Below are 12,781 nucleotides of genomic sequence, written 5' to 3' on the forward strand. Positions count from 1 at the left end.
ACCTTTTGTATAGAACCTAGGGGAAAACCTACGCAGAGCCTATGTGGGGGTGGGGGTGGGGGTGGGGTGTGCTCAGGTGGTTCAAGCAGCATGGGGGTTAGAGAAGGCCTTAGTGGTGGCAGTATGAATGACTCTCTTATGTTAAGTGTCTCATCTCTGGGTCCTGAGACCATAGATATGTAGTGAGGCTGGGTAGGTCAGGTAGTTGGGGAGGAATTAGCTCCATAGTGCCTCATTTCACTAATTTACTATTGTCTTTTTCTAATCCCTTATTGTTGCAGATGACAACATTGATGAGACATATGGTGTGAATGTTCAGTTTGAGTCTGATGAGGAGGTGAGTGATAAAGCAAACCGACCCATTGTCGGTTATATTGTTAAGGTGAGGGGACCACTTCTGGTGTAAAGAAGCTCCCTAGCTTAAGCCAGGTAAATTTTTATGGTGTTGTGTGGGTGTCAGCTTTGGGCATAAATGTTACTCTTCTTTTTTTTTTTTTTTTTAATGTTTTATTTATTTATTTGACAGAGACATAGCGAGAAAGGGAACACAAACAGGGAAACTGCGAGAGGGAGAAGCAGGTTTCCTGCTGATCAGGGAGCCTGATGCGGGGCTTGATCCCAGGACCCTGGAATTGTGATCTGAGCTGAAGGCAGACGCTTAACAACTGAGCTGCCCAGGCACCCCATGTTATTCTGCTAAAAATTTGCTACGGTTATCTTTAGGGGTTTATAAAGCAAATTTATGCTTATAAATGTAAACATAACAATACTTTAAAACCAACCAAGTGGATCAGCAAAAAGAAAGACAAAAAGTACATTGTATACCTTCATCAAGGGTGTACACCACTATGTTTTATTCCATTTCAATCTTGCTGTGAGAATTGTCCACTTTCAGTATTGTGTCCTGCTGCCAGTTGCCAAGCCATGCACATCAGCCCAGGAGCATGGGTCTTTTACGTTCATGGTTGTCTAAGTAACAGTTGTAGCAGCCGATAAAATTTACCAGCTCATCAGAATTCTTGAATATAACTAAATAGGTACAAGTGGGACACTTGAAAAACTTTTCAGAGTTGCTTTATGGTTCTCAGTGGGCAAGTTTGGCTCAGGGAAAGTGTTGGCCTCAAAATCTCATATGCTAAGTAAGACCAGAAGCAGGGGTAGCACAAGAGAGTCAGAGGAAAGAGCCCCCAGCTGGGAGCCATGAGATCTGAAGTTTGGCCCTGTATCTCGGGCAGGTCATTTTGCTTGTTCCTCCCACATCTGCTAAATAAGATACCTGAAGTGGATGACTGCTAAGCTGCTTCCTGCAGTGTAGTTAATAGGATTATTTTTTAAAGATTTATTTATTTTTTTAGAAAGAGTGAGAGAGCATGAGTGGGAGGGCAGAGGGAGAGGGAGAGATGATGTCAAGCAGACTCTATGCTGAGTGCAGAGCCTGACCTAGGGCTGGATCCCAGGACCCTCAAGATCATGACCAGAGCTGAAATCAAGAGTTGGTTCGCTGACTCACTGCATTACCCAGGTGCCATGATAGGATTTTTTTTTTTTTTTTTTTTTTTTTTTAGTTTCTTTTTATGTAATGTCTGCACCCAGCATGGGGCTTGAATTCATAACCCTGAGATCAAGAGTTGCATGTGCTCCAGGTTTGTTGCTATTTAAAATCATAAAATCTGGTTAACTAGGGATGCCTGGCTGGTGCAGTCCGTAGAGCTTGCGACTCTGGATATTAGGGTTTTAAGTTTGAGCCCCACATTGGGTGCAGATTACTTAAAACATAAAAAAAAAGTGGCAACAAACTACAGGGGAGTGTTTCACTTGTAGCATTCATTCATTTATCAGATATTTTCTAATTAAGTACCTCTTTGTAACCCAATCCTGTGCTAAGTACTGAGTACTTACAGTCTGAGAGAGTGTGTAACCCGATCCTGTGCTAAGTACTGAGTACTTACAGTGTGAGAGAGTGTGAGTAAAGATAGTGGAGAGCGAGCTAAGTGGTCTCCACATCTCTGGATCACTCTGTGTTTTCCCAAGCGTAGTTTCTTTATCGTTCTTCCCTCCTGTTAGTTGATAGCTCTGTTTTTCATTTATTGATTGTGCGTATATGAGAGACACCGTGATCCAGTTGGTTGCCACTGTGGCAGCCTAAGGGGAGAGGCAGAAGAGAGAGTAGAAGCATCTCGTGAACCTGTGCCAAGTGGACTTAGGGTAATGAGATCGTTCAGTTACGTGTACTCTGGAATAAGGCTGACCCTGGCTCCAGGAAGCTATTGGTTTCCCCCCAGAGCCATTGTTCCAGCCATGGAGCTAATTTTAAGGGACTCAAGGGAGAGGGTCTGTGGTGATGTTAGGGTCACCTCCAAATCATGAATTGGTGTTGGGCTATTTTTGTAGGAAGGTGATGAAGATGTGTATGGAGAGGTTCGAGAAGAGGCATCTGATGATGACATGGAAGGGGACGAGGCTGTGGTGCGTTGCACCCTTTCGGCTAACGTAAGTACGGCTCTTTCTTGCCCTTTGCTGCAAGGCTAGGCGATTTTTGCATGTAGTGTTTGTTTCTCCTACTTAGGTCCTGTTATATATTAACTTACCAAGGTAGCCTTTTATAGGAGCCATATTAAGGTTTTTTTCAATTTTTATTTATTTATTTGACAGAGATACAGCGAGAGGGGGAACACAAGCGGGGAGTTGGGGAAGGAGAAGCAGGCTTCCTGCCAAGCAGGGAGCCTGATATGGGGCTTTGATCCCAGGATACTGGGATCATGACTTGAGCTAAAGGCAGATGCTCAATGACTGAGCCACCCAGGTGCCCCCTTAATAAACTTTTCAACGTCTTGATTTTTTTTTTTTTAAGATTTTATTTATTTATTTGACGAGAGAGATTACAAGTAGGCAGAGAAGCAGGCAGAGAGAGAGAGAGAGGGAGGGAAGCAGGCTCCCTGCCGAGCAGAGAGCCCGATGCGGGACTCGATCCCAGGACCCTGAGATCATGACCTGAGCCGAAGGCAGCGGCTTAACCCACTGAGCCACCCAGGCGCCCCTCAACGTCTTGATTTTATTAAGATTTCAGTCACTCATTCTTCCCAAAGGCATGTGTTGATGAAATGTTAGTTTGGTATGCTTCTGAACTCGATATAACAGGGTTTTGTTTTGTTTTTGTTTTTGATTTTAATTCTGGGAAGTCCTCAAAAGGTTGGTAGGTTCTGGGTGGCAAGGAGAATTTTGTTGCAGGATTAGGGGAGAGCAGTTGGACAGACGGAGACATGGTGTGAGCTAACGACCCGGTTACTTCCGTAGCTTGTAGCCTCGGGGGAACTGATGAGTTCCAAGAAGAAGGATTTGCACCCTCGGGATATTGATGCATTTTGGCTACAGCGGCAGCTCAGTCGCTTCTATGATGATGCCATTGTGTCACAGAAGAAGGCAGATGAAGTGTTGGAGATCTTGAAGGTACGGCCAAGATGTTGTTTTGTGCTCATGTATGTGTTTCAGCAGATGGGGCAGTGGATGAGACAGATGGCTGCGCTTTTACTAGTGGCGTTACCTTCTCTCTATAGACGGCCAGTGATGATCGGGAGTGTGAGAACCAGCTGGTTCTGCTCCTTGGTTTCAACACGTTCGATTTTATTAAAGTGTTGCGACAGCACAGGATGATGAGTGAGTATACAGTGTTCCTTTCTGGAGCACGTATGTGATGTGTGTGTGTGTGTGAAGGAGACGCTTAACTTCCATAGCTTCGGCACCTGTTTCAGTTAGCTTGCTTTCTACCGCAGCCCCCTCCTGCTCACCTTCCCTTTCTTCCTTTTGCTGTTGGCAGTTTTATATTGTACCTTACTGGCCAGCGCACAGAGTGAAGCCGAAAAGGAAAGGATCATGGGAAAGATGGAAGCCGATCCAGAGCTCTCCAAGTTCCTCTACCAGCTCCACGAGACTGAAAAGGAGGATCTGATCCGGGTAAGACTTGGGTTGGTTTATCTGTCTGATTCCCGAGCTAGAGTGTTTGCTTTGGAAAAGAGACATTAGTTAGAAGATTGTAGCTTAGGAGTGCCTGGGTGGCTCAGTTGGTTGTGTGTCTGACTCTTGATTTCTTCTCAGGCCATGCTCATCAGGGCCTTGAGATTGAGACCCATGTCGGGCTCTAAGCTGAGTGTAGAGCCTGCTTGGGATTTTCTCTCCCTCCGGCCCTGTCACTCATGTACGTTCTCTCTCTCAGAAAAATAGTAGCGTAAAGCTGAATTCCTACTACAAGGGGGATTGAGGGGTGCCAGGGTAGCTCAGTCATTAAGTGTCTGCCTTTGGCTCAGGTCATGATCCTAGGGTCCTGGGGTGGAGCCCTGAGTCAGGCTCTCCACTTAGTGGAGAGTCGGCTTTTCCCTCTGCCCTCTCCCTCCCCTGCTTGTGTGCACTCTCTCTCTCTTTCTCTCCCTCTAGCTCTGTGTGCACCCTCTCTCTTAAAATCTTAAAAAACGGGGGGGTTGAAGAAGTAAAGTATTTCTCTGGATTCTTTGAGGTTTGTCACGTACAAATTAGAATTAACACACTCACATTGGTGTGGTCAAGAGATGGCGGGCTGGCTGCCGTCTTCACCAGCACCATGGGCCTTTCATGGTTTACACAGTAAATCATGGTATCTACTGAAAATGCAGGGATAGAACACATGTTGGCTGAACACAGAACCCACACTTCTACCCTTTGGGTTAGTCCTTGATGCTGAATTATTGAATATCTACTTTTGAAATCCCTGCAGTATGCATGGTCCTTTTATATATATATATATATATATATATATATATTTTTTTTTTTTTTTTTTTTTTAAGATTTTATTTATTCATTTGAGAGAGAGGAGGCTGCACGCACCCATGAGTGGAGGGAAGGGCAGATGGAGAGAGACCACAGACTCCCCACTGAGTAGGGATCTTGATATGGGGCTCGATCCCAGGACCCTGAGATCATGACCCGAGCCAAAATCAGAAGCCTAACCGACTGAGCCTCCGAGGCCCACCTGCATTGTCCCTTTAAAGCTGTTCACTTGCTTTCATCATTCTGGTGGTCCCTGTGGCAAGTGTCTGAACATAAAGGACTGCCTTTCTGTTTTGGGACTTACTGGTCAGCACCCGTGAGTCAGGCTTAGCTAAGCAGGGACTGAAAGGGACCAGAACCTGCAGTGGTGATGAATTGTTGTTCTTTTGCCTTTCCCCATTGCAGGAGGAAAGGTCCCGGAGAGAGCGAGTGCGTCAGTCCCGGATGGACACGGACTTGGAAACCATGGATCTGGACCAGGGTGGAGAGGTAAGTCCAGGGTAATTTCCAAGGCGCTTCTGGATGGGAAATGCATTTGTTCACCTCACTCATTTTGTATTTTTGTTTTTTATACTCCCAGGCGCTGGCTCCACGGCAGGTTCTGGACTTGGAGGACCTGGTTTTTACCCAGGGGAGCCACTTCATGGCCAATAAGCGTTGTCAGCTTCCTGATGGGTCCTTCCGTCGCCAGCGCAAGGGCTATGAAGAGGTGCACGTGCCTGCTCTGAAGCCCAAGCCCTTCGGTTCGGAAGAAGTGAGCGAATTGCTTTTCTCCATTTTCTTCAGTTTTCACCTCCCTTTCAGCTTAGATTTTAATTTTAGCCCATTGGCCAAAATGTGGCCTTGTCTCATCGATGGTGTATCTGTGATGTGGAAGCTGCTTCAGGGGTCCCCGTGTTTTGATCGCGAGTCCGGGGGACAGTAGTGAATCTCAGTCAGCGGAGAGTGATGTGGGGGGCGGTGCCGGGAGGTGCGGTCCTGGCCATCCCACCGAAATGGCCTGCGCCAGGGCACTGCCAGCAGGACATGAATGGCATTTCTTTCTTCTAGCAACTGCTTCCTGTGGAGAAGCTGCCAAAATATGCCCAGGCCGGTTTTGAGGGCTTCAAAACCCTGAATCGGATCCAGAGTAAACTCTACCGTGCTGCGCTGGAGACAGACGAGAACCTGCTGCTGTGCGCGCCTACCGTAAGCATCGCCCTGGCCCCTCTGCTCTGGCGGAAAGTGCCGTCTGTTTTCTGTGGCGAGATCATTCGTCTTCAGCCGTGTCCATCCATAGCACCTCCCCAGCCCGCCCCGACTTCTTTCTTCTCTGACAGAAGAGATGTTAAACAGTCAGATACAATTCCCACGACATGCTCTCGTGTCTGTTTTGGTGATAAGCCTGGGGAAGTGAGGGCAGGGAGCAGACCTTCTCATCCTTGACTTCCACCTTAGGGTGCGGGTAAGACCAACGTGGCCCTGATGTGTATGCTCCGAGAGATAGGGAAGCACATTAACATGGATGGCACTATCAACGTGGATGACTTCAAGATCATCTACATTGCTCCCATGCGGTCTCTGGTGCAGGAGATGGTGGGCAGTTTCGGAAAGGTAAGGGGGTAGAGAGGTATGGGGATGGGCCTGGGGCATCACTGCTTTGTTTGCTGAAAGAGAACTTGATTTGTTTCAGATATACGTGTTTGTAGGATCAGTCTAATTCATTTAATATCTCCCTGTTGGGTTGATACCTCCTTCCAGTACCTTCCTCTCAGACTTCCCAAAGTGTGATGGCAAGGCCCCCTTCAAGCATTTTTGCCTGATGTGCCTCTCCTCCACCTAGCGCCTGGCCACCTATGGCATCACTGTTGCAGAACTGACTGGTGACCACCAGCTGTGCAAGGAGGAGATCAGCGCCACTCAGATCATCGTCTGCACCCCTGAGAAGTGGGACATCATTACCCGCAAGGGTGGGGAGCGCACCTACACCCAGCTCGTGCGGCTCATCATTCTGGTGAGCAGGGAGTACTTGGGGATGTAGAGACCAGGCCTGGTAAAGGAGGGTTTGCTGGGATTTTTTTTTTTTTTTTTAAGAGATCTATTTATTCATTTAAGAGAGTGAGCAAGTGAGCAGGGAGGGGTGGGGTGGAGGAGAGAAAATCTCAAGCAGACACCCCACGGAGCACAGAGCCCACCATGGGTCTGGATCTCATGACCTGAGCTCAAGACCTGAGCTGAAATCAAGGGTGGGATGCTTAACCAACTGAGGTGAAACCAACTTCCGTGCTTTCTACCAGTCACTAGCCTGTATGGTGACAGCTGTTGTCAGCATTGCTGTTACCATTAAATGAGAATTTGCACTTAATTGAAGAATTTCCGAGGATGTGCATGGTATTTGCCATGTTGTTCCTCATGTCTTTTTTATGTCTGGAGTGTTTTGAAATGAATGTCAACAGACATAACTGATTGTGTCTTCCCAGGATATTAAAGGCTTTATAAATGAATAATCCATTCTCAGGGAATGAGAAAGGAGTCAGGAGATTGTGTTTCATATACACAGAAGCACGCAGGCAAAAATGACTTAGAGTCTGAGTGTAGTTTCCGTAAGTTGTCTGGGAGAGTGGAAGGAGGTCCTGCGTGTTGATTTTCAGTATCCTAGAGCAGGGGTTGGCTGACTCTGGCTCCTGGTTTTGGAATACAGCCATACCCATTTATTTACATGGGGTTTTCAGCTGCTTTTCTGCTGCATTGACCGAGTTAAATCTAATGGACTCTTGAATAACACAAGCTTGATCTGTATGAGTCCACTTGTATATTGATTTTTTAAGGTAAATACAGTATTGTATTGTAAATGTGTTTTTTCTTTATATTTTTAAGTACCTTTTTTAGCATACTTTGTTGTAAGAATGTAGTATATAACACACATGAAGTACATGTTAGCCGACTGTGTATGTTATTGTAAAACTTCTGATAAAGGGTAGGCTTTTTGTAGTTCAGTTTTGGGGGAGTGTAAGTTATGAGTAGATTCTCAACTATGTGGGGCACTCTAACTCCCTGCATTGTACAAGGTTCAATTCTGTTTGTAGCAGAGATTTTATGGCCCACAAGCCCAAGATACTGATTGCTAGCCCCTGCTTTTGAGCCTTGCTAGTTCAGAGTCTTTTATTTTTTTATTTTGTTATTTGACAGAGAGAGGGAGATCACAAGTAGGCAGAGAGGCCGGCAGAGAGAAGGGGAAGCAGGCTCCCTGCCGAGCAGAGAACCCAATGTGGGGCTCCATCCCAGAACCCTGAGATCATGACCTGAGCCGAAGGCAGAGGCTTAACCCACTGAGCCACCCAGGCGCCCCAATTCAAAGTCTTGTTACAGGCAGAGTATCTGGCCCCATTCCACACCTACTAAAATACAATCTTTTTTTTTTTTTTTAAGATACTTATTTATTTATTGAGAGAGAACATGAGCCAGGAGAGCTAGAGGGAGAGGGAGGGAGAGAATCTCAGTGCAGAGCCCCTGGGGCTTGATCTACTTTTTAGTGATATGCCCTGCTGCATGCTGAAATTCAGACAGCACTGCATTAGGCTATGTGAGCTCATCCTTTGATTCATGATGCCTTTTGCAAGTACAGAGTAGTAAGGATGACTGTGCAGAGGTGAAGCCTTGTGTGATAGAAATACGGTCCCTGCAGAAACTTCATTTCAGTAAAGAAATTTTATCTTTGAAGTTGTGAGCTCATTGACCTAAAGCGTGTTTTTTTGCCTTAAAGCATATGTTTCACTAAACTAGTAACGCAGCCCCATCCATGGTCATAGCGTGCTATTTCCTGGGATATTTCCTAGTGAATGTTGTCTCATCCTTTGGGTTTCTCTTGCTGGGATCCCTTTTCTTCCTTATTTGGCATGTCTGGTACATACTACAAGACAGGACTGTTCTCTGGAAAGAGGGCTCCATTTTTCTGGTCCTAGAGGTAATTTGTGGCCCCCTCATCCATCTTAGGATGAGATCCATCTTCTCCACGATGACAGAGGTCCTGTCTTAGAAGCTTTGGTGGCCAGGGCCATTCGAAACATTGAGATGACCCAGGAGGATGTCCGACTCATCGGTCTTAGTGCCACCCTCCCCAACTATGAAGATGTGGCTACCTTCCTGCGTGTCGATCCTGCCAAAGGCCTCTTCTACTTTGACAACAGGTATGAGAAAAAGCGGGAGAAATTTAACCAGGGTGACCTTCCTGCTGCCCTTCCCCTTTTTCAAGGAGCTTTGTTGGATTGAATATTAGAAGGTCTTTGGGTTTTAACATGGTGTGAATCCAGAAAGGAGTATCGTTCCTGGGCAGTGAAAATGATTTTATTTCCCCAGTTTTCTATGCCAGAAGCCTCATTTGTCTAACTGTTGAACTTCTAGCTTCCGCCCCGTGCCTCTGGAACAGACTTATGTGGGTATCACAGAGAAAAAAGCTATCAAGCGTTTCCAGATCATGAATGAAATAGTCTATGAGAAAATCATGGAACATGCTGGAAAAAATCAGGTCTGTCTTTGGTTTCCTGTTGAACTCCATTCTTTTGAATTTTTGACTTATAGTCAGACAAGATTGACAAAAATAGAAGACACAACAGAGATCACCAATATTAGGAATAAAATGGGATATTACCTTAGAATATATAACCAGTGAAAGGATATTAAAGGAATACATGAAGAATTTTACTTGTAAATTTTGACAACCTAGAAGAAATGGGCCAATTCCTCAAAAAATACCAACTATCAAAACTTAGCCTAGATGAAATAGATAACCTGTACAGTCTTGTAACCATTATAAAAAATTGAATTTGTAGTTTAAAAACTCCCCAAAAGAAATCCCCAGGGGTGGATAATTAGTCTGTCTCTCTGTATTATCAGGGATCCTGCCACAACAGATTTGGGTGGCTGACACTAAAAATGTAACACAGTAAAAATAAAGGTGAAAATTAAAAACTAGTGAGAGCATTTTACTGGAAAAGATGTTATAATTTTTTAATTGAGCACAGTTTAGTCAAGTTGACCAAGACACAAACTAAGGAAAAGCTACAGGTCATGTATAGAGTTTTGTCTCATAAAAAGCATTTGAATTTAAATGAAGAGACGTATCTTTTCTAGTGCTAAATACTTCACTGATTTTCCTACCAAATGGTACTAGTCTCATCCTGAGACTTAGTTCCTCGGCCCTTTTTTAGAGGCTATTGCCCATCATTTAATACAGCATTTCAGCTGTTACTTTGCAGACACATTCCTCAGGTGGCTTACAGTCCCGTCAGGTACCTGAACACAAAATCTGTAATTGAGATTCCTGAATTTCCATCCTTACTGTGTTTAAACGTGGTTTCAAAGGTAGAGTGCATAAGAGTTAGCTTAGTTTCCCAGCAACAGGGCTCTGCCACGCTCCTTTGTAGTTTGATTCACATAGGGTCTTTCCGGCGTCTGAATCAGTATACATTCCTGCCATTGCTCCTTTTCTAGACCTCGGTTTCTCACCTCAAAATGGTGTAGCCTCTGCTTCCTGCTGCTGGTGCCTCAGGGCCATAGGAGTGACTGTGGTAGCTGTGTCTCTTAAACAGTGATTTTTCCGTAGGTGCTGGTGTTTGTCCACTCCAGGAAAGAGACTGGGAAGACGGCCAGGGCCATCCGGGACATGTGCCTAGAGAAGGACACTCTAGGTCTATTTCTGAGAGAGGGCTCAGCCTCCACAGAAGTCCTTCGGACAGAAGCTGAGCAGTGCAAGGTGAGGAGAGACAGGCCCAGTTCTCTGTTTCCTGCCCGGTAACTGGCTCAGTCCAAGGCTGTCCAGACAGTCTTTGACTGCACTGTGGGGCTGTTGTTTCAGACAGGTTAAGGTCAGTTGGCTGGGTCTGGTTTTGTGGACTAGGTTAAGGGGCAGGGTCTCCTGTGAAGAGATCTGCTCAGTCTCTGCAGCATTCTCCCAGTGAGGCTCACTCCTCACCTGTTCTTTTTCTGTCCCACAGAACCTGGAGCTGAAGGATCTTCTGCCGTACGGCTTTGCTATTCATCATGCGGGCATGACCAGAGTTGACCGGACACTTGTAGAGGATCTTTTCGCTGATAAACACATTCAGGTGAGGGTGGGCAAAGTGCAGGCTTCAGAAGACCTGAAAGTCAAATGCCAGACGTTTGTGCCCAGTGCTTTGTTTCTAGCTCAGGTAAGCCAGGTCAGGGGTCGTGGGAGTACAGTAGACAGAGTGTTATGCCGCCCCTCCTACCTCTTTACATACTGCATGAGGAAAGGGGAGTGATTTAGGAAAGTGTCTGAGAAGCATGACAGAGGAAGCATGTTCTGCGACTCCAGATACCGCCAAGCGGGACCTCATGAAGTTAGGACCTTGTTTGTTCTCTCTCAGGATAGGGTGTATTCCTGATTGTCTAGTAATCTTAAGTTGGTTAACATTGGCCTACACTTTCACGTGTTAAATATCTTTAGAACCATGAAATGTTACTGGGTTGACTAGAAACTAAGGACTTCTTCCGCCTTTGTTCCAGTGTTATGTTGACAAGTGTGGGGCCTACCTCAGTCGCACTAGAAGTGCTGAGGCCGGTTTCCTGGAGGTCTTGGGGATACTAACCCTCTGGTGGTAACATCTGTTTTCCTTATTACCTTGCCTTGCTTCTGTAGGTCTTAGTTTCCACAGCAACGCTGGCTTGGGGTGTGAATCTCCCCGCACATACAGTCATCATCAAAGGCACCCAGGTGTACAGTCCAGAGAAGGGGCGCTGGACAGAACTAGGGGCACTGGACATTCTGCAGGTATAGAGCCTTTGAGGTTATTTTCAATTGGAAAAAGTTTACCGTGTATAAAATGCAAGGAGGCCAAAAAGGTGGCAGATGGAGGAAGGTGGGCTTCTGTAAGGTAGAAGCCTGGGAACAGATCCATAAGCTCTGTGGTCACAGCCTTCTCGGTTTGGTTTCTGACCTAGATGCTGGGACGTGCTGGAAGACCCCAGTATGACACCAAGGGCGAAGGCATACTCATCACATCTCATGGGGAGCTACAGTACTACCTGTCCCTCCTCAATCAGCAGCTTCCTATTGAGAGCCAGATGGTTTCAAAGTTGCCTGACATGCTTAATGCCGAAATCGTGCTGGGAAATGTCCAGAATGCCAAGGTAGGGAAGGGCTCTGCTTTTGGTGCTTCTTGCTTTCTCGGGAGAAATCCGTACCAAGGGTGGGATGGTCTCCGTTGTGACACTTTGGGCCACCAGCGCCCAGGGTCCTTCAGCCTCAGGCCCCACGTCTCTGATGGAAGCAGTCTCTCAGAAGCTTGTCAAGTCTGTGGTGGGCAGTTCCCCTTGTTACCGAGATCTCAGAAAGCATTCTCTGTCTCTTTAGTAATGGGATGTTAAAAACTTTCAGAAGATGACATAATACACGTTTTTATAGTTGGGAATTAATTTGCAAGTGATCTGCGGGAACATTTCATTTGGACATCAGTTCTCCACGCGAAGATCCACGAGCTGTCTCTCCTTCTAGGACGCGGTGAACTGGCTGGGCTATGCCTACTTGTATATCCGGATGCTCCGATCCCCAACCCTCTATGGCATCTCTCACGATGACCTCAAGGGGGATCCCCTGCTGGACCAGCGCCGACTGGATCTGGTTCATACTGCTGCCTTGATGCTGGATAAGAACAATCTGGTCAAGTATGACAAGAAGACAGGCAACTTCCAGGTAAGTGTGCTGAGGGATGGAGGCAAAAGTCTCAGTAAAAGCAGTAGCCCCAGGGGACAGTTTTTCACATTGCGTTCTTGGTTCGGATGCTGCCTAATTGCCCATTGCTTGGAACAGTAGAAAAACAGGTGGGATTAGGCCGTGACTTTTGAATCTGGGAACTTCCAAAATGGTATATGAGAATCTGCTGGTGCCTCCTTTGCTGTCACTTGGCGTCGAGGTAGCTAATTCAGCTGTCTGTTCTGTATGGGCATCAGCTCACCGTTGGTCAGTGTACTGTACCATCTTTCCTCA

General features: G+C 46.2%; 1 protein-coding gene across 1 annotated transcript in view; it reads left to right on the top strand.

Annotated features, from left to right (window-relative positions):
• LOC111158410 (small nuclear ribonucleoprotein U5 subunit 200) overlaps positions 1-12,781 on the top strand; it is a 29,688-nt gene that overhangs the window by 4,204 nt on the left and 12,703 nt on the right. The window contains exons 5-21 of the mRNA XM_022520407.1: positions 282-337; positions 2,392-2,490; positions 3,295-3,447; positions 3,555-3,654; positions 3,815-3,951; positions 5,203-5,286; positions 5,378-5,551; positions 5,848-5,985; positions 6,235-6,390; positions 6,620-6,790; positions 8,770-8,963; positions 9,178-9,301; positions 10,379-10,528; positions 10,770-10,880; positions 11,435-11,566; positions 11,737-11,925; positions 12,290-12,487. Of these exons, the coding sequence (XP_022376115.1) occupies positions 282-337; positions 2,392-2,490; positions 3,295-3,447; positions 3,555-3,654; positions 3,815-3,951; positions 5,203-5,286; positions 5,378-5,551; positions 5,848-5,985; positions 6,235-6,390; positions 6,620-6,790; positions 8,770-8,963; positions 9,178-9,301; positions 10,379-10,528; positions 10,770-10,880; positions 11,435-11,566; positions 11,737-11,925; positions 12,290-12,487 (2,366 nt within the window). The remainder of the gene's footprint in view (positions 1-281; positions 338-2,391; positions 2,491-3,294; positions 3,448-3,554; positions 3,655-3,814; positions 3,952-5,202; positions 5,287-5,377; positions 5,552-5,847; positions 5,986-6,234; positions 6,391-6,619; positions 6,791-8,769; positions 8,964-9,177; positions 9,302-10,378; positions 10,529-10,769; positions 10,881-11,434; positions 11,567-11,736; positions 11,926-12,289; positions 12,488-12,781) is intronic.

This window comes from Enhydra lutris, unplaced genomic scaffold (assembly GCF_002288905.1).
Source record: "Enhydra lutris kenyoni isolate GAN:26980312 unplaced genomic scaffold, ASM228890v2 scaffoldscaffold59, whole genome shotgun sequence".
Taxonomy (NCBI): domain Eukaryota; kingdom Metazoa; phylum Chordata; class Mammalia; order Carnivora; family Mustelidae; genus Enhydra; species Enhydra lutris.